The sequence below is a fragment of the Bidens hawaiensis genome, unplaced genomic scaffold (assembly GCF_021521415.1).
Source record: "Bidens hawaiensis isolate Kalapana, Puna unplaced genomic scaffold, B.hawaiensis_p1.1 tig00004685_1, whole genome shotgun sequence".
Lineage (NCBI taxonomy): Eukaryota > Viridiplantae > Streptophyta > Magnoliopsida > Asterales > Asteraceae > Bidens > Bidens hawaiensis.
Genome location: NW_027491287.1, coordinates 677,253 through 699,410, shown reverse-complemented (window position 1 = coordinate 699,410; position 22,158 = coordinate 677,253). Strand labels below are relative to the sequence as shown.

Here is a 22,158-nt window from a genome sequence, read left to right as displayed (position 1 = left end):
TACATCATGTTCTTATTGTTGTACAAATGGGGTTGTTGCTTTTTGTGAAACATTTTTAAATTGTGTGCGCTTCTAATAGGACCTTATATGCCACTAACCATTCCACCTGTGAGTTCTTAACCATCCACTTCATCAATTCTCCAGCCAATTCACAAAAGAAATTAAAATCCAAGAGAAAGAGAAAATTAAAATCCTCTTTCTCTTCTCTTTCACCTCAACGATAGTTAAAATGCGGGTTACCGATTTGGATATGGCTGCCACAGAGAGAGAAGAAGGTATGACAACATTTGATGGATGACTTTTTTTTCTTGAAGTTTTAATATATGATCTTCCTTCATTATTAGCCTCATTAGATGCCCTATATACTTACTGAGATGTTCACCATCATATTACTATTAAGATTATCATAAGCCAAAACTATGATTAGATATATGACTTTTGTTGGTATGACTTTTTACAGTGTTGCTCTGCTATGACTTTTTGCCGATTCATCTTCAATTTCTCTTGCTCTGCTGTGACTTTGAATGTATTTCATTATCATTCAACTATAATATAATTTCTTGAATAGTTTGATGGAGTTGACTTTGGCCCGACAATGATGTTTATCTGAGCCTGTGTTGTCTTGGATTGGCAACTGAAATGGCTTGGTTGTCGATAGAAGGGAAGACCGCCTCATTATAAATCTAATGGCTTTCATTTATAGTTGTGATGATAATTCGGTCATAGGCATGGCAACTTATGTTGCAGCCATGGTGCGGAGCTGAACAATTGTGATTCCGCTTCTCAAACCGGTATCGGTTTTTGGCGTCGCAATCTATGTTGCAGCCGTGATGAGCCTCGAGTTGGCTTCACGTTTATTTTTAAATTACGCCATCATAGTTTATGGTTGTCACTTGAATCATTAGAAGGATTGACTTGACTTTGATTGGACTTTCATAAGTATAATGGTTTATGTGTTTGATTTTGTCTCTTTAGATCAATGGTGTTTGGTATAGTAATGTATGTTGCAGCTGTGATACCAACCTGAACCTAATCCTAGATTCTTTTACTTAGTCACATACTAGGAAACGTTTATGTAATCTTTAATCCATGTTTTCAACCATCTTGCATTCTTATTATTTCTAACCAAGTTTATTTTAGTTCGTTATGGAAAGTTAATTTTGTGTTTTCTTTTTCAGGTGTCACCACAACCCAGCACATCTCAGTTCGTAGCAAACCAAGTTTTTAGCGAACCAAGTATTTTATGATTAGATGGGTTCAAGTCATTCTTTCATTGAATCATTTTCTAGAAGTGGCCCACATATGTTATCCACTTTTCAAAACATGACTTCGTTGGTCAACACTATATAAGAGAAAAAGGGTTGCATCTTAGTCTGTAAAGTTTCTGATGCGGTATGCGTTTGAATAGAGAAACACTATATTCTCATTCGTTACCTTAAACGGGCCAAACTTTGTTATACAAATTGATACCCTTCCGGCTCATTTCTTTTGTTTAGATTGGTTTTCCTTTTCCTGCTATGGTTGTAATATTTTTTTTGTTTTATGTGTGCTAAATTAGATTTTTAGATTGTATATTGGTGAAATTTAAGGCGTAGGAATAAGGGTTTTAGATATTGTTTTCTTGGTGCACACCATCTGGAATGGATTAAAATTAGAGATTAGGTTTCTTATATTTCTAGATGTTTAATTCAACTGTTTGATACTGTTTGCTTTATTTGTGGCACTAATTTTCATTTGCTCTGTGTCGAAGCATGAAATGAATCTGACCTGATCCATGACGATGTTTCCACGGTTTTTCGAGATGAACGAACCACATCTTGATCTTCTTCTTCGGCTGCTTGAGACCTGCAATGGTTTTTCGGGGGTGTGGAGGTGACTGCTAAGAAATCCTGAGGATCTCTTGTTTACAGACACAAAAAAGTGGTGGTGGCTCTTATTGAGCATGACCCCTTAATAAGGAGGTGGAGACCTCCTTATATAGAGAGTCTCATGGCCACCATCATGGTACCCTAATGGGCCTAGCCCAGTTAGGGTTACCTCCACAAAACCCCCTCAGCCCAATAACATTGTATTAGTCCATATAATAAAATAAGCCAAACATAATAAATTTAGGGTCGTAAAACCGAGTTTAGTACCATACCCCTACACTCTGAATACCTATTATGAGTTTTTAAAGGATTGTACAGTTTGCTTTGTTTGTGATTATTTGCATTTCCTTAAAAGTTGATTATGAGTTTTTAACAGAATTATAGAATGTTGCTTTAGGTAAGTGGTTTACTGTTGCTTGCAGCCTAATCGTTCTAGAAGATAGTTGCACTTTTGTACTTTGTATGAGCTTCAGGTATGGTTTCACAACCCCCGCAACGCGGGGGGTCGAAACCCTAGTTTATCTTTAATTTACAACTTCCGTAATAAAGTTGGTGTATTATAAGTTGTACATTTTGAAGTCTCCTCGTGTTATTTGAAAACCTGCATATGTCCATGTTTGTTGTCTGTCAAAAACGACATTATATGTTGTACAATGTGCTTTCTATGTTGTTCCTTTGTGCTAATAAGTTGTATTGTGTGTTTTCTATGTTGTTTGAAGTCTCCACGTGTTAGTTGAAAGCCTACACATGTCCATGTTTTTTCCCATCTGTCATAAACGACATTATAAGTTGCACTATGTGCTTTCTATATTGTTCGTTTGTGCTAATAAGTTGTACTATGTGCTTTATATGTTTTATCTTTGCGTTGGTAAGTTGTATTATGTGATTTATATGTTGTACCTTTGTTGTTGTACATTTTGAAGTCCCCAGTTCTCTTCTTCCCAGCGTCTTCGCAAATGGCAACCTGATTTTCTCTCAGCCAGTGACCTTGCCGCTCCTGGCGGGTCCCAACGACGCCGAATCAATGGTCGATTCAGGTGAAGATCTGAATTATCGTGTCTTCATTCCAACTTTCATCGCTTCTCCATCGCGCTTCATCATTTACAAGTTACTCATTTGTTTTACGGGTTATTAGTCCACATTCTAGTTTCAACAAAACCTCCAAAAAGTACCTTGAAGCCAAAGAGTACAAACATACCAAATCACAGAGGGTCAAACTCCAAAAGGTTATAGTAATAAACATAACAATTAACAAAATTATGGTATTAGAATGAGTTTATGACATACCGAATAGGCTAATATATAGTTTACCGGGGATAAGTGATCGGGTATTCTAAAAACATGTGTGTGTATTTCAATTAATCATAATGATCCGGCATCAATTCGACTTTACATATTTACATAAATATTACATAAGACAATAAGCTTGACTTCTAACTAATTACATAATTGACTCATAAGTAATAACTCTTTAAACAAACTTGGCTTAACAATTAAGACTTAACAGGACCTAAATTTAAGGAACTAACGCTACATGAAAATAAAATGGAAACTAGGAACCGATCGATGAACTCCTAAACACATGCTTGTGATTCGAAAGTGAAAGTGCAGTGTTGAATGGGTCTTCAAGATTAGTCTTTTAGTCTAGTAAACAGTGTTTTCTGAACCAGATCGCGCAATGAACAGGTTGTCACATGGTGGTTTTCTAATCTCATCAGGATGGTTTTCGGCTGCTCCATGGGTTACCTGGTCTGTATCAAATTCTGTGCTAAGATCCTGCATCAAAAGTAATATCATCGCTCTCAACAATCAAAACTACATCAAATTAAGGACAAAATGAAAAAAGACGTCCTTTATGTTTGAACGTTTTTTCAATAGACGTCCTTTAGCAAAAGACATGGTAGAAAACGTATTTTATGTTTCAAATTCCGTTCACGTTACATCCTTTCGCACTAACCCAGTTAAATTTTTTCGTTAAATATGATCATTTGCTTTGCACATGAGGGCAGTGTAGTAAATTCACACATATATTAATAATTAAAACTAAAAAAATATATATATTTAAAAAACATATACTCCCTCCCCGTATCTCTCTCTCTCTCTCTTCTCTCTTTCTCTCTCCTACAATAATCCACCATCATCACCAACCCCATCTTCATACAGAACCACAACAACCGCCGCCACCATCACCAACTACACAACCATCTCCGGTCACCTGTTGTCGAACAGCACCACCACGCACCACTGTAGCCGCCGCCGCCACCACCTGGAACACCATATCCCAACACATGGAACACCACCACTGATATCTAACACCACCGCCTGACCATCCTATTAGTTTGCTGCTACCACTTCTGAATTGGTTAAAACTAATAAAATGCCCCCAACTTATAAACCCTAGAAACCATTCAAATAAAAAATATGTGTTCGTTAACAAAGAATTGTGATTAAAACTTTATGGCTTCTGTTCAGTATTCAAAGACGAGTAGAATGGTGTGATTAGCTTACCTCGATTTGATCAATCGGCGACCAACAACGTGTTTTCCGGCGGCGTGTTCTCTGGCGAGGAATTCAAAGACGCTTTAATCCATGAACCGTGGTGTTCTCCGGCGGCGTGATCTCCGGCGAAGATGAATGGCGTATTCTCCGGCGGAAACTGGTTTTGGTGGTGATGAAGATGATGGGAGGAAATGGTGGCAGTGGATAGAAAAGGTGGGTGGGTGGGTGTGTGAGAGAGAAAGAGAATGGGGGGGGGGGGGTTATTGTATATTTTTTGTTTTATTAAAAAATAAAAGTATTTTTTCAAAAGGCCAAAACTTTAGTTTAATTACACAAACAGTCCTTAAAAGAGTAAAATGACGGCATTGCCCTCATGTGCAAAGCACATGACCGCATTTAACGAAAAAATTAACTGGGTTAGTACGAAAGAATGTAACGTGAACAAAATTTGAAACACAAAATACGTTTTCTGCCATGTCTTTTGCTAAAGAACGTCTATTGAAAAAACGTTCAAACATAAAGGACGTGTTTTGCCATTTTGTCTCAAATTAAGTGTTGCAATAACTTAAAAGTGGACAAAAATTTTGTACTATATAGGTGTGATTACTTGTTCCATCTTGCTTAAAAAAATGTAACCAAACCAAAATATTAAAGGGTAAGAGAAAGGATGGGTAAGGAAGTGGTGGTTTTTAGTTATTAAATGATAGAATAAAATAACTCACAGCCCATCTAAACCAAGCCTTCAACTTAATAATTGTAAGAGCCCTGAAAATAGGCAAATCACAACCTATCTAATTAACTAGAAAAAGAAAAGGTAAAAATTAAAGGAGTAGATTGCTACTTTGGCCCTTGTGGTTTTATATATATATACTAGTTTTTATCCCCCATATTACGGGGGTTGTTATATATTGTTTGTTCTAATATTTATTTATTTTTTTAATTTATTTTTTTTATTGTATGAAAGTTAATAATATACTTATGGGTTGATGGTAAATTGTTTCACAAATAAATGAGATGTTATAACTCTGTTTAAAAGCTATATGGTTTTGATGTGACCCAAGACCCGTTTATTTTTTTTTACTATGAAATTGGTTTTTTAATTATAAATAATATTTATAAAAGTTAATAATATACTTATGGTTTGATAAGACCCAAGACCCGTTTATTTTTTTACTATCAAATTGTTTTTTAATTTAAATAATATATATATCTTTTTTAAAATAAATAAGATATTGTTTTTTATTATATCCTATTTTATAGGATTTTTACATATATAATTTGGTGAGAATAATATTTAATTTAATAAGATGTTTTAACCCACTTAAGGAATATCTGGGTTTAGTAAAACCCATACCCATGAATTCAGGTCAAATGCATGAGAAGCCTCCATTTAAAATCAAGCAAATCTGGTTACTCCAAAAAAATGGGGAGCGACCACATCGCGAGACGTAGGATTTTTGTACGATATGCAGTTGTACATGATCATCAATAAACCCCTCATGATTATAAGCGCTTTCATAATACTTACGGGTAGATCTTTAGTTATAGGATCCTTAAACATATCATAAATGTATTCGATACGAAAATTTAGATTCCTCAATTCGTTCATAAACGAATAATTAGTTTCATATCGAAATTTAATGCAGCACCTCTCGAACTGTTACTGTTTGAGAAAACATGGTAGCTGAGTTTATCACAGTAAGTCTTCAATATATAATAATTATGAAGTTAATAAACTTATGAGTCCACTGATAAATTTTCAACAACATTTATTGCTAATTGCGTTGTGATTAATCAACATATTATGTCATTATAACTTAGATTATTGTTATCAGTTCTTTATGACTCCTCAATGAGATAGATTTATCTGCTGACATGAGAATATATGCCGAAAATTACATTATGTTATCTTTGAATATAGCAAAGTTTAGAGTATTCTAGCGGTTTGAATTCTCACTTCTTATTTTAAATTATAGTCTTTTGTTTCTTTTAAAGATGTTTTAATACTCTTTTGGATGCTCACATTAATCTAGACATATCTAGTGTGTTGCAATTTTGAGTAATATCTGAACGAGTATAGACTTGAACCTACATAAGGTTTCTACTTAACGAAGCATAAGGTAATAATCTCAATGATCCTATTATCATCTAAATAGAGCAATATTGTTTGTTACATGTGTAAGGACCCATTTAAGGTAAAACTTATAGAACAAAACTAACGTCCCTTTGGGTCTATCTCAGAATGTTATGATATCTATTACGTAAGGGATATCTCTGAGATTTATTATATCAAAGTATGTACGAACAATGTTTTGACTTATGTAACATATACTTGTCAGAAGAATGTCATCTATATAAGGAAAAGTTTGTTTTTAGTTGCTCCCACTCATCTTGAGGTAGGTACATTAATCCACTTGGTTTTTGATAAAAATAATTGTATAAAGATTTCATCACATTATGATGTCTGCATTAACCCATACATGAATTTTATTGACTTACATATTAAGTGTTCTTTGACCTTCAGTTTAGAACTTTCAGGTTATTTTATATCAATCAATCAATCAATCATACCCAGTGTAGTCCCACCAACAGCGAAGCTATAAGTAGGGTCTGGGGAGGGTGGGATGTAGGCACATCGTACCTCTATCCAAAGGGATAAAGAGGTGGCTTTCAGAGAGACCCTCAGCTTTAAGGTACATATGTATGAAGCAATACAGATAAATCAAAGTTCAACAGTAATATAAACATTAATAATAATATTAATAATAATAATAATAATAATAATAATAATATATGTAAAGAAAATATCATTATGGTGTGTGACAAAAAAGGAAAATAGAAGCCCTAGGGTAATCGCTTATTCCTAAAAATCCTTAACTTTAATTCTACTTCTCCAAGAATTCCTATCCTCAACCATGTCCTCGGAGAGGTTTAGGTCTATCAAATCATGCCTAATTCTTTCGTCACAAGTCAATTTAGGTCGTCCTCTACCCATCTTCCCCTCTATAGTAATATTTTCTATGCTTCTAACAGGACTCGTCGTCTGTCTTCTCTTCACATGTCCTAACCATCTCAATCTCCACTCTCTTATCTTGTCTGCTATGTTCGCTACCCCTAATCTCTCCCGAAACACAACGTTTTTTATTCGGTCTAACCTTGTGTGTCCACACATCTAACGTAGCATTCTCATTTCTGCTACCTCCATCTTCCGCACTTGTGCCTTCTTGATGGCCCAACACTCTATTCCATATAGCATTGCAGGTCTAACTGCAACCCTATAAAATTTCCCTTTAGTTTAGCTGGGAAACTCTTGTCGCACAATATACCTGTGGCTGCTTTCCATCTACACCATCCTACCTGGACTCGATGGGTCACATCACTGTCTAATTCCCCCATCGATCTGAACAAAAGATCCTAGATACTTGAACTTCGTTACCTGCGGAACCACCTGCCCTTCAATGGTGATCTGTATGTCCTCATTGTCATTTACCCCACCAAATCACAGTGTAGGTACTCCGTCTTAGATCGACTAATCCTTAAACCTTTTGTCTCTAAGGTTGTTCGTCATTCCTCAAGCCTCATGTTTAGATCTTGTTTTGTCTCAGCAAGTAACACAATATCGTCTGCGAACATCATGCATCACGGAAGCGTCCCCTGAATCGACTTTGACAACTCATCCAAGACTACTGCAAAAAGAAACGGACTCAGCGCTGACCCCTGGTGAAGACCCACCTCTACGGGGAAGAACTCAGTATCCCCCGCTGGTGCACGAACACTTGTTGCACTCCTGGTATACATATCCATAATTATCTCTATGTATTTCCTTGGTACTCCTCTACCCTCCAAGCACTCCCAAAGCACCTATCGTGGCACACTGTCGTAGGCCTTTTCTAGGTCGATAAACACCATATTCAGGTCACGCTTCTTCTCCCTATGCTTTTCCATCAATCTTCTTATAAGGTGTATTGCTTCTGTGGTGGAACGACCCGGCATGAAGCCAAATTGGTTCACCGTAACCTGAGTTTGTCGTCTAAGTCTAACCTCAATCACTCTTTCCCATAGCTTCATAGTATGGCTTAGTAGTTTGATTCCTCGATAGTTACCACAACATTGGGCGTCTCCTTTGTTCCTATAGATAGGAACTACAACGCTGATCCTCCACTGGTCTGGCATCTTACCAGATTTAAGAATACTATTGAACAAAGTAGTTAACCACATGACTCCTTCCTCTCCCAGACACTTCCACACCTCGATAGGTATGTTGTCTGGGCCAACCGCCTTAGCTCTTCCCATCCTCCTAAGTGCAGTCTACCTCTTCTCGTGTGATCCTTCGGCAGTAGCAGTTATTTGGTTGTTGTAGTTGGAAGGTTGTGTTGTCATGTTCTTCTTGGTAAGCTCTTCCATTATTAAAAAGGTTATGGAAGTAGGTTTGCCATCTTAGCTTGATGTCCTTCTCTTTGACTAGTACTTGCCCATCTGTATCCTTTATGAACTTCACAGGCCCTAGATCTTGCCTTCTACGCTCCATGGCTTTAGCAATCTTAAACATAGCATGTTCCCCCTCTTTTGTTTCTAAACTTTCATACATCCGTTTATAAGTCGCGTTCTTTGCTTCTGCCACTGCCTTCTTCGCCTCTCTCTTGGCCGTTTTGTAGGTCTCCCTCAAATCCAATCACTCCTTCTCATTCGTGCACCTCATAAGCTCCCTAAAACATACTTGTTTGTCCCTTATATTTTCTTGTACGGCCTCATTCCACCACCAAGACTCCTTATGGCCACCTGCCTTGCCTGTTGTGACCCCGAGAGTCTCTTTTGCTACTTGAATGATCTTTGTCGCCATAGCTTCCCATATATGAGTTGAGTCCCCATTTAGTCGACCCCGCGTCTGCAGCGTGAGCTTATCCTTAAACAGTAGGAGATTTTCGTCCTTCAAATTCCCCCATCGAATTCTAGGTGTACCTTTCTTCTCTCGAACAATCAGCTTATTTCTGAAGCCTATATCTGTCACCAGCAGTCGATGTTGAGCCACAACCGTCTCTCCAGGTATAACTTTGCAGTCCTTCCACCAACGTCGGTCTTCTTGACTCATCAAAAGGTAGTCAATTTGCATGTCGCGTCCGCCACTGCTATAAGTGATCAAATGAGAATCTTTTATCTTAAAATAAGAATTTATAATACCTAGATCGTTAGCCACCGCAAACTCTAGTAGGTCTGTTCCGGTCTCGTTCCTATCACCAAAACCGAACCCCCTATGTACGGCTTGGAAACCATCGTTAGCCTTACCAATGTGTCCATTAAAGTCACCTCCTATACAAATCCTCTCGCCCCTAGGTATGCCCCCCCACCACTGCGTCTAGACAATCCCAAAATTCTCTCTTTTCCTGATCCCCTAATCCTACATGAGGCGCGTAGGCGCAGACTACTGCCACTACTTCCTCTCCTAGTACTAATCTCAACACCATAATACTGTCATTATATCTTATCACCTCCACCACCCTAGTGTGTAGTTCCTTAGCCACTAGAAACCCCACTCCATTCCTAGCTCCATCAGACCCCGAATGCCACAGCTTATACCCATTACACTCAGCCCCTTTATTCCCTTTCCACTTAGTCTCCTGGAGGCATGCTATCTGAACCCTACGCCTTCTAAGGACATCTACCAATTCTAGCAACTTACTATTTAGTGTTCCTACATTCCAAGAAGCTAAACACAATATATATTCCCTATCTTTACCTTTTCCTACACCCCTCGTTTCAAGACATGGTCTCAAGTAATAGTCATGGTTCCTTCGCTCTATTGTTGCAACTAATCACACAAACACAAGCAATGAAACACTTTATCGAAATAATAATAATAATAATAATAATAATAACAATAATGGTGTAATAATAATAATGGGGTAATAATAGTAATACTAATAATAATAATAATATAATATAATATAATAATAATAATAATAATAATAATCTTGGGCAGATCTGACAGTTGGTGACCGTTGGTGGCTTTGCGGAGCAGCTTGTAGATCTTCCGAGCAGAAAAACGATGAAGATCTTTTCTGGAGGAAAATCGCAATTTCAAATCGGTTAAATTGAAGCAAACACAGATGCGACCCAGGTGAAGCAAAACCCAGATCCATATCCGAGCAATCTTGAGGAGAGTATGAATTGTGATTAATCCTGCGCCGCTTATCGGGATTTTCCGGCCAAGTTCCGTGGTTCCCCGTTTCCGCCTTGTTTTTCAAACGGTGACGTGATGGTGTCTCGTGAAGAACCTGCAATGAAGACAAGAAAGGGGCAGAAGAGAGACTTACCCGGTGCCGGAGACTTTTCAGTCGACACCGGCGGAGATGAGAGACTTGCAGGTGTGGTACGTTGGAAAACGTACGGAAAGGAAAACGTTGTACGGAGAGGAAAACGTTTGGGTGGCTGAAAACTGTCACACCCTCAAAATCCACTAACGGAGTTTTACCGTCAGAGGGTGTGAACTAACAGGATCGGATTCATTAGTTATAATCAAACCATAAGTAAAGTTTTCAAACCATGAAAACTTTTAAGTGTAAATAAGTGCGGAAGCGTAAAATCATAAACCAAGTGTTGCGCCACGCAGGACGACTTAAAACCCAATTAATAACAGTTTAAAAATAAGTTTGCAAAAACGATAGAGTTCAATGATGCATGTTCCTATACCGCACGCCCGCCTCGGCTACCTGAGAATAACATACTAAAAGTGTCAACACGGGGTTGGTGAGTTCACAAGTTTATATAAATAAAGCGTTTGCGTTTGCGTTTACGTTTTGCGTTTGCGTTACCAGATAATGTTAAATCAATTATATATCTATAGGTAGCTAGCCTATAAAGCAAGTATTACTAAGTGTTCGACACCAAAGCCGACTGTTTATCAATTGCCTTGCCACCATGTCTATCCCGACCATGGTAATGTGTTAGCCAAGATTACACCCACTCGACCTCCAGTCGAGTTTAGCGTTTGGTGGGGTTTGTCAAACCCAGTAGTACTACTCAACAGTGACTCGCTATTATCCAATACTAAACGGTTCGATGTTATGAAGGACTTTAGTTGTTTCGTTTGCCACTTAGCCTTTACAAGTGATATATAACTAATAACAAAATCTAAAGCGTTTTGGAGTATGTATTCTCCCCCAAGTAAAAGCGTTTAAAAGAGTTAAAAGGGGAACGTGAAACTCACTGTTTGCGAAGAATTCAAAAACAAGTCAACCAAGAGATGCGCGTCACAGAAAATCCTCACTAGCGTTCTAAAACAAGAATGAGATTTTCTAAGTGTTGGAACTATTATTGAGTCTCTAGACTCGGCACATAATACCTATGCATGAGATACGTTCCGTGTTTCGTTTGTGAATTGTGTGTGTCTCAACAAACACATTGGTGATACGTTACATGTGTGAACAACTACTTACGTGTCAAGTATTAATATTGTACATTACTAGCAATTATCCCCACAAGGGCAATTTGGTCAAAACATAGCAATTATTTAACAACATGCAGGTTTCATGTATTTTCACATAGTTCAACAGCTAGTTTTATCAAGACAGCATTCTACTTGAAAGATTACTCTATTCAACAGATCATAGCATATCAATTAATTCACCAAAAATCGTCACAAAAGCACACATGAGTTAGGTTTCCAGAACTATTTTTATTGTATTTTTATTCCACATAGTTTACTCACAAAGACCAAAACATTACAGAAAACTCACAGCAGTTAAACTCATGCGCAACAGAATGTTATTTGTTATTCCCGTTAAATGAAAAATCAAATTAATGCAAGACCAATTGGGTTAGGTTCTTAACTCAACAAGTTAACTTCCAGAAGTGGAACCAACCCATTTGGTCTTAGTAGTTTATGAGATATGATAATTACAAAACAGCCTAACAGCAGGTCTCACAATTCAGACTTGCATTTCAGTTTTGTAAAATAATAAAAGTTAACTTTTACCCGTCCAAAAATTACAAACTTGGACTTTATAGAAACTAGACTCAACCTAGTACACTGTAATGTTAACAATCTCGACCAATTATCACATTAACATTCAGTTACAGTTGTCTAAACATAACTTACAATCTGTCCAGTACCAGTTTTGACCTTTGATCACATTTAAATCGTTTGAGCAACCAAAACACCTCCAAATCAGGCGTGGTTGGGTTTTCTGAAAACTAGACTAAGAGCACTACCTTTTAGACTCATAAATAATCCAGTTTGGTTTTATATTTAACAAGTTACATCTCGTTCAAGTTTAACTATCACTGCTGTCAAAAAATCAGCAAGCACACACAATCGTCTAGCATGCATCCTAAGCATACGACATATCTCCAAACATGCAATAAACATAATTATCCATAAAAATCAGTAGTAAACCCTCTAGGGTTTACAAACAATCAATGCTCTAGCAATCTTTCACCGTTCAAAATCACATATGATCATCTAAATCAATAACCAAAGCATAATCAAGCATCATCTAATCCATACAAAGCATAAGAACACTTAATACATGATTTACAAAATTAGGGTTTCATGTTTATACCTTAAAAACGCAGAAACAACCAAGAGGAAGGTGAGAGATGCCTAGAAACAAGTGCGGGATGCTCCGATTATGAAAACTAAGGCCAAAACGAAGGTGATATGGTGGTGGTGGTGATGGCTGCCGTCGCAAGGGGAGGGGGTGAGGCCGATCGGGTTAGAGAGAGGGAGAGAGGAGTTAGGGTTTTTAATATTATTAATAATAATATGTTACACAAAGGCCCCTCAACTTCTAATTATTACTTTTCTAGCTTAAAGTAACTTGTTTGCATCTTGAGTTAGTGTTCTATACAATAATATCAAATAGCACATAAGCCTAACACATAATTATCAAATAATTATTGTTTGGATGTTTTTCGTTTATTCACCAATGGTTTGCGTCAACTCGTTTGCGTTTCGGTGCAATCCCGAAAGACTACATATGTAGTGATTGTCAAGCGTCATTTAAAACCCTAGTTTAAATGTAATGAGATGTGCGTTATAGATCAAGTGATCTTAAGTTTGAATTGACGGAGTTTTGATTAACGGAGTTAACCTGAAATTGACGAGTGTCACAAAAACCCAGGTTATTTTATGAACATGTAAATATGTAAGTCAGTTTTTAGAGAAAGTTGTTTTAATGTTCTTATAACATAGCTCTTTAACTATTATAAGCTACTTGAACAATGATGATCCTCAATGAAAACTTTTGTAATATAGGTTATAAGATTCTTTGATGATTTATTCCCTTTTGCATATAACCTTTAACAATCAATCATACTTCTTTGTGTTAAGCGTTTGTGTTAGGATTTAAATTAGTTATGAACACCCTTAGTTGTTTCAACAAAATCTCAAACGCTATTCTGACTTATGAAGTTTAGTTTAATTTGCTAATGATAGCTTATTCCATTCAAAAGATTGATTGATGCTAATGATTTAATTAGAAGGGGTAGGATCATTAAACTTTCCAACATCCATTACAACTTTAGTTAGGGAGGTTACATAATTGTCGATGTCAGTAGATTTTAAAACCTAGATGTCCTCCTAAGTTGATTATTGGGTAATTATAAAAGTCTCGGTTTTATGAATTAGCTCTTGGTTAGGTTGCTATCATTTTCAGTATTCTAAGTGTGTAAGAGTTGGTGCAATATGGTGTACAAGAGGTGTAACTGGAGTTAAATTTGGAGTAAAATTTAATAACTCTCTTCCCCCCGCCTCTTGTACTTTTAACAAGTCATTATAAGGACTTTTACAGCTCCAACTGACCTTAGAAACCTTTAGGAAATTAGCATACTTAGGATAAATATTTAAAGACCAATAGATTCTAACAAAGAAACAAGTTAATAATATAAGTTTTTGCAGTTTCTCTTGGTGAGGATTAGTTTAGTAAGAAATCTGAATTTGCCCACGTTTAAGCAACAATGAAACTTTTGTATGAGTAGTAGTAGTAGTAAATTCTAAAGAGATAAGTTTTGATGAAATAGTGTTGTGATGGAGCAGTGTCTTGTACAAGAGATGTTATTGAGATAATATCAAGTTTTCACTCCCCCACCTCTTACAAATATTGTAAGTTATGATTGACACTTAATGCTCCCACTGATCTTTAATATCTCTAGAAAAACTACATAAGGAGTTTCAATGATGTACGTGATGTGGTAATTTCTCATATATATGTTAGACTTGATTTGATTTCATTAACGTCCAGATTTCATAATAAACTTAGGGACATATTTAGAAGAAATCGTATTAGGTATATATGAATGGATCTCTTTAAAACCATGGACCATAGAAGTCAGATTAGATACAAGTAAATAGCCTTTTAAATGATAAAAGAATTATGTTTGAATATTCCGTTTTAAATAAGTTCCACGAATGTCAATAAAATATAACTTATGGTGGACCCATAGTTATTCATTAAGCCAATTAATGTTTAGAGCATCTAACACATGATTAAAATTACTAAGAATGAGATTAGAAGAAAAATCACCCTCATAAATCATGTCATGATTTCTCATGAAATTTGGTTTTAATTGATGGATTTTGTAAGACTCATTTGTCTTTTGTTAAATTCTTATTTGCATGATAACAAAAGTTGTGAAAGTATGTGGTATCATCTAATTATATTTTATAAATGTTTCAATAAAGATATTGATAACAAATAATATGAGAGTTTAAGGTAAGAGTGACTTTATGTTGGCTATGCAAACCTCACAACTGTCATAATGTAGCTTAAGTATTGATACTAAATTCTGATTAATCTCCAGAATATTTAAGGTATCATAAAACGTAATTAGAAGACAATTTTTCATGGTTATAATAGCCTTAACATTTAAATTTTGTCGCCAACACTCATGCATGTTAGTTATTTGTTGATACAGTAAAGAAACTTATAGAACTAGACTCAACCTATCATGTGTTAATTGAAATATTAGGATTAGTAGACTTAAATATCATTAATATACGACTACTGTTTTAGCCAGATATTCTTTTGAATTATGGATAGCCTTGTTACTTATGCCTAATATAATGACATATTTTTACAACGAGACTTCTCCTTAGAGAACTTAAAGTTGGAAGTAATACTTGTATTTTGTCTATGAACCTTAGAATTATCCTCTTTAAGGTTTTAATGGTGGTGAGTTGAATAACATCTTATGTTCCACTGTCATATTCTTTTCTTTTACATGTGTTGCTAATCAACATACTCATTTTCCTTTTGTACTTATGAGTGTTATAGTTGATACTTAAGGCAACAAATTGTAATAATAGAAAATTTTAGTATGTAATGCATTAGAAAAGTGTACTTATTTCCATGTGTGAGCCCTTAACTTTATGGGTTATGGTATTGTACATTATGATGTATTCAGTAATGTCATTTAACCTTATAGTTAGAACTTTTAAGGAGTGCATGAATCTTAGGAGTTATTTTGATTAGTCTTAGGAAAAACTAAATCTAGAATAACTCTAGTGATAGCCTTTATATATATAAGTTCTTGATTATCATTATCTTAAGAGACATTATGATTGACTCATTCTAATTTTTATGCTCCAGTTTTCAATGGAATGATTGTTATTAGAAAGAGCAGTAGGATAGTCATATCATGTCTTAAGGGATAATTAAAATTGAGAAGAGCTAAATGTTATTGAAACTCTTTATAATATAAAACTTATATTATGTTTTAATATTATAGTGGATGATTTGGATGAGATCGTTATTTATAGAAGAATGTTATAGTGAGTAATATTATGGGTATTAAAATAATACAAATTAAAATTTATGATCATTAGATTAATGAAGGATCATTAATGTGAGGATCATTATATATTATTGAAGACGTGACATGTCTATTATTAACATCAAACTAATAGACTATAATTAAAAGTTCTACTTAAACAAAAAATAAATCACCTTTGGGCAGAATTAAAATTTATTTAAGTATGTGTGCAAAACAATTGTAACACATCACCTTTGGGCAGAAGTGAGACAACTATTTTAATTATGCACGGGCTAATTTTGCTAGATAAAAATGTAACACATCACCTTTGGGCAAAATCGAGACATTTGTACCATGTTATGCAAAAACTAACAAAAGCTTTTAATTAGACTTGAATGATATGCTAAATGTAACTCATCACCTTTTGGGCAGAAGTGATACATCAAAAGTTCATTCAAGTTAAGCCTTTATGTTTTGAAAAATATTATAATATTTAAGTATTTACAAAACATTTTAATGAGTTAATAGCAAAAACTTTCTGGGTAAAATCAAGGATTTCGAGAAATAACGTTTTCGGGTAAATTATAGTTTTCGGATGATATGTGTTTTTGGTTAATAGGTTTTCGAGTATTATGGGTTTTTGGGTAAAGTAATGAGTTTTTGGAAAATTAGTGTGCTTGAGGGAAAAAGATTGGAAAACTATTCCAAAAAAAAACCCCCGTATAAGGCCATAAAGTTTAAAATCTGAGAACTCTAAAAACCAAAAATTAATACTATTCTAATTAAACTGAAAACACAAAAAAACATTAATAAAACCCATACAATTAATTCCGTAAACTAGTTGATCGCTAAACTGATTTCGAAATCTAAAAGGATAATAATAAGATTTGGTTCAAATCTTTTAAGGATTAACAATTATATCTATTTCCTATTTTAACGGGATTCAAATCTTTTAAGAAAATACCAAAACTTTTAATTTATTCAATATTTGAAAAATTATATCCCTAAATTAACTTTAACAGATTTTAATCTAGATTTGAACCAAAATATGTAATAATTTTCAAAAATTATGATGAACACGAAGAACATCGTCGAAAATTTAAATTATTAAACATATACAAAAAACTGGAATCGAAATCTTTAAGCATGATTTTAACAGATTTCGAAAATATTAGGGTTATTAAATATGAATTTTAACGATTTTAAACAGTTTCATATATTGTTTTCGTAATAGAATATGAAAAAAAAACTAGAAAAATTAGGTTTTATCAAGTTTTAGTTCATGTCTTTTGATTCAATTCCATATTTAGGAAAAACATAAAGAACTGATTAATCAACATCGCTCTGATACCAGATGTTGATCAGTTATTCATGTAAGTAATAGAAAACATAATAAATATTAAACCTATGAACCTGTTACAGCATAGAGAGTAGTAACCGCAACAGTGTATGATGTAGTCGACATGTTTGTCATCTTGATCGAGTTCCCCTTTAGGATGTATAGTTAAGGATGGTGTTAGGGTTCTTAAGAGGAAACCCGGTTTGGGAGAAAGGAGGCACACAAAATTATCATGTGTGTGTGATTAGGTTATGATGTTAATATTTATCTCTCTTTATATACACCCAAGGGGAAACCCTTTATTAGTTAATTATAGGTAATATGACACATCAACAATTACCAAACTAATATATAATAAGGTAAAGTTAATATTTTGATCTATTATAATATAAATGATTATAATTGTCATATATAAATATACTAGTTTTTGTCCCCCGTATTACGAAGGTTGTTTTATATTGTTTGTCTAAATATATTTTTTTGTTTTTAAATTTATTTTTTTTATTGTATGAAAGTTAATAATATACTTATGGTTTGATGATAAATTGTTTCACAAATAAATGAGATGTTATAACCGATTTAAAACCTATATGGTTTTGATAAGACCCAAGACCCGTTTATGTTTTTTACTATAAAATTGTTTTTTTTAATTATTAATAATATTTATGATAGTTAATAATATACTTATGGTTTGATGAGACCCAAGACCCGTTTATTTTTTTTACTATAAAATTGGTTTTTTAATTTAAATAATATATATCTTTTTTAAAATAAATAAGATATTAATTTTTAGTATATCCTATTTTATAGGATTTTTATATCAATAATTTGGTGAGAATAATTTTTAATTTAATGAGATGTTATAACCCGTTTAAGGAATATCTGGGTTTGGTAAGACCCATAACCATGAATTCTGGTCAAATGCATGAGAAGCCTCCATTTAAAAATCAAGCAAATTTGGTGACTCCATAAAAAGGGGGAGCAACCACATCGCGACACGTAGGATTTTTATGTTTTCGTTTATATATATTATAGATAGATATAGGAGAGCCTATACCTTTCTTACGATCCTATCTCAACTTTACCTTACCCCCTCCCACCTTCCCCTTTCGCTTCGTATACTCCACTTCTTCTTAGTTAAGTAGAGAACGCTACCGGCCCTGCCATCTTGCTTTACAGACCGACCGCTGGAACTTTTTTTCTTATGTTATATTGCCGGGTCGGCTACCGCATCTCTCTTCTCACGGAATCTTCTTATACGTTGATACACGAGTTGGACAAAGAGAGGTAGGCAAAGGGAGAAGCGGCCACGCCCTGGGTAGTCAACCATATCAGGTTCTAATTTCCCGTACTTATCTTCCTTTCCTTCCTTGTCATGTAACGTATGAAGCACTAGACTCAGTCCACGGGAACCGACTTTACGGGTTGCTTTCGATTTGGCATTCTCCTCCCCTCTGGCCTTCGTGATTGGCTTCTTGTTCATCTTTCACTATCTGACCTTTCATTTCAGGTTCTCTTCTCTTAGTCTTCCTTGACCCATTCCTCTAGAAAAAGTAATAACCTAATAAGAGATCGATTACGCGCATCATCGCAGAATTATTTTATTGGAAGGAATTAACTAAAGATTTCTCAGAACATGGAGTGTGAATCAAACCCATGTTTGAATTGAAATTGAGATACTGATACAAGTTCTTCCCTTCTGAATCAGATAGATTCATATCTGAAAGAGGTTGACAATAAGTTCTTTCAAAATTGACTATTTGTCCCTCTGTTAGAGGTGTTCCAGAAATGTCTGCGATCGAGTAAATAGCTCTACGAACGAATGGATTGGATCGAGTTGGAAAATGGAAAGATTTGTACAAGTTATACGTTTCGTCACCACTTTCTGGAAAAGCCTTAGGTATGAATATGTTAGATACCTGTGACTCGATTGCTTATATATTTAATTTTACACAACTAACATTAATAAACAATATTGATGGACCTAATTTTCAAGGGCATTATTGTCATTTGGTAAGCAAATAAAACAAAAATTTAATATACCTTAAACTTTGTATTTTTCAAACTAAGACATTTTGACCGAGACGGAGGGTGTATAATTCATTAAACTATTATTATTATTGTTGTTGTTTTTTGGGAATTTAAGTTTGATCTTTCAGCGGTGATCTTATATTGGTTTAGCCACTTAACGTTGACCTTCAAACAGAAATTAAGAAAAAAAAATTGGTTTTCATTTGATCCAATGGTTAGTTTTAACAAAAGCATTGAAGTTTAAAACCTACAAAAAGAAACCCCATCCCACACACAAACGAGAAAATATTAGTAAAAGAAAGAAAAACTTATGTCTAAGCATTAATTGCCAAAATCAATAAAGTTTAATTAACCCGCCTCATGCAAATTAGTTTCAACAACTTACCTGTTGATAAGAAAGAGCACCACGTAACTCCTTTACGACTTCCAGCATTGTTGGACGTTCTTCTTCATTCTTCAAACAATTATAAGCAATCTTTGCGTATGCGTTTAACGCAGCTGGTTTGATCTGTTTACGTAAATGGGAAGGAATGATATCATATAATGTTCCCTTTGTGTAATGTTTTTGGGCCAAAATAGTTAATGATCGACGATCGTCGTCTTTGTACGATGTTACAACTGCGGGTCTTCCACACAGAATTTCCCACATTACCACCCCAAAAGAATAGAAGTCAGATTTTCTTGTGAGATGATTGTTCATATAGTACTCTGGAGCAATATATCCAGGTGTGCCACAAGCATTGGAGAAAACAAAGCTATCATCCGTATTGGCTGGGCCTACTTTTGACAACCCCAAATCGGAAATCTTAGCATTCCAGTTTTCATCCAAAAGGATGTTTGCGCTTTTGACGTCGCGGTGGAAAATTCCAGGTTGAGACCCATCGTTATGGTGAACGTGGTTTAACTCATACGCAGCATCTAGGCAAATTTGAATTCGTCGTTCCCAGGTAAGATATTCCTTGTGTAAGTGTGTGTCCAGACTCCCGTTGCTCTCATACTTAGTAACAAGTATCTTCTCGTCATCTTCATCGCAGAAGCTGAGAAGAGAGACAATATTTTTGTGATTATATTTTGGAAGCAAAGCAATCTCCATCTTGAATTCGTGGTCTCCTTGCCCATTAACTCGTCCACGATCCAATCGCTTTACAGCGATTTCACCATATTGTTCAGACACGCCTTTATAGACCTTCACGAACCCACCTTTTGCAAGGAAGAAAATCCATTAGTTGCCAATGATATGTCATAGAGAGGAATCTGCAAGTGCTTCGCATCTTCAATGGAAGGCGTGATCATTGAGTTGCACATGATGAAATTATCTGGAAGTAAGCTTAATTACTACGGAGTAGCTGGAGCTGATATGGTTTTGGATACATGAGATATTGAACCCGTAAGTCTTTTTATATAATAAGGGAGCTGATATGGTGGTTGAGGCCCGTGTTTTGTACTTTCGCATTCTTTACTCTTATGGATAATATCTTGTTAGCATATCCACAAAGAAACTTCTAGGAATATAATGTCTACCTTAATCATGTCCACACTTAAGGAACAGGAAAACAAAACGGATTGTGTTATTTTTACTTAATCATCGTTTATAATAAATAAAAGTCATTGTGAGAAAACCTGTATACTCATCGTCAACAAATTTAAAGGTAAAATAACGAACATATCATTAAACGGGATGTTAACTAAATTAATTTATCTCAGATTTTCTTATCAATACTTTCTTCATTAATATTTCTTTAAAATGGTAGACTAAGAATTGCTTAAAAAGAATCTAGGCAAGTTTTTCAATAAAAGTTGTGTTAGTATTTTAAATGGTTTGATGTTGTATTAATAAATATTACTGTATTATATAACTTGAAAAGAACTCGGGAGACTTGTTGAATAGCAATTTTTTTAAAGGAAATAATAATTAATATTTTACACAATCTTATAACTTAATTGAAAATTTTTTATATATTTGTCTTGTTCCATAAAAAAAATACATTTTATAAGAACTATATTTACTTTGCAAGCCATCTCCACTTCGGTGAGGTGGCTAGAAGTTTTACCTTACGTTTATCTAAGGGTTTCTTCTGTCTGACGTTGCGGGTTCGTATCTCACTCTTGTGCCATATTGGGTGAAAAACCGCTGGGAGAATTAGCCCTCACCTCATCAAACCCCCTAAGAGTGTTGTTCGCCGTCCGGTAAAAAAAAACTTGGTTTAGTAATCGTGTTTTGCATTCTAGACTATCAAGGATTTCTCTCCTAAAAGAAATTATTCGAAATGTCTACACTTAGAAGCAAAACGCGGTTTGGTTGGTTAATTATTGTTATTTTACAAATGAAAATAAGTTTCATCTATAATTTAAGGGATTTTAATAACATATCCACATTTAAGTAAAACAAAACGGATTGTGTTATTTTAGACTTTTGCATCATTTTAATATATTTTTTTACGTAAGAAAACTTGTAATATACTACTACTTAACATTGAATTAAAGAGTAAAAGGAAAAGATATCATCACGTAATAATCATGTAATGATCACGTAATGATAGTTCAAGTTGATGTTAACTAATGTATCTTATGTTAACTTTGTAGTGTTAATCACTTTCATAGTTTCATTATAAAGTACAAGGGTCATTTGTGTAAATAATCAAACCATTTTTTTTTATTTTTTGTTTGTTTGCC

At 34.8% G+C, this 22,158-nt stretch overlaps 1 protein-coding gene across 1 annotated transcript; it reads right to left on the bottom strand.

Moving 5' to 3' along the window:
- Positions 1 to 3,512: 3,512 nt before the first annotated feature.
- On the bottom strand, positions 3,513 to 20,578 carry LOC143627485 (receptor-like protein kinase ANXUR2). The gene is made up of 3 exons (XM_077097289.1): positions 19,871 to 20,578; positions 4,030 to 4,134; positions 3,513 to 3,644 (listed from the first exon to the last, which is right to left on the bottom strand). The coding sequence occupies exons 1-3, from the start codon at positions 20,576 to 20,578 to the stop codon at positions 3,513 to 3,515; spliced, it is 945 nt and encodes a 314-aa protein (XP_076953404.1).
- Between the last annotated feature and the right edge of the window lie 1,580 nt (positions 20,579 to 22,158).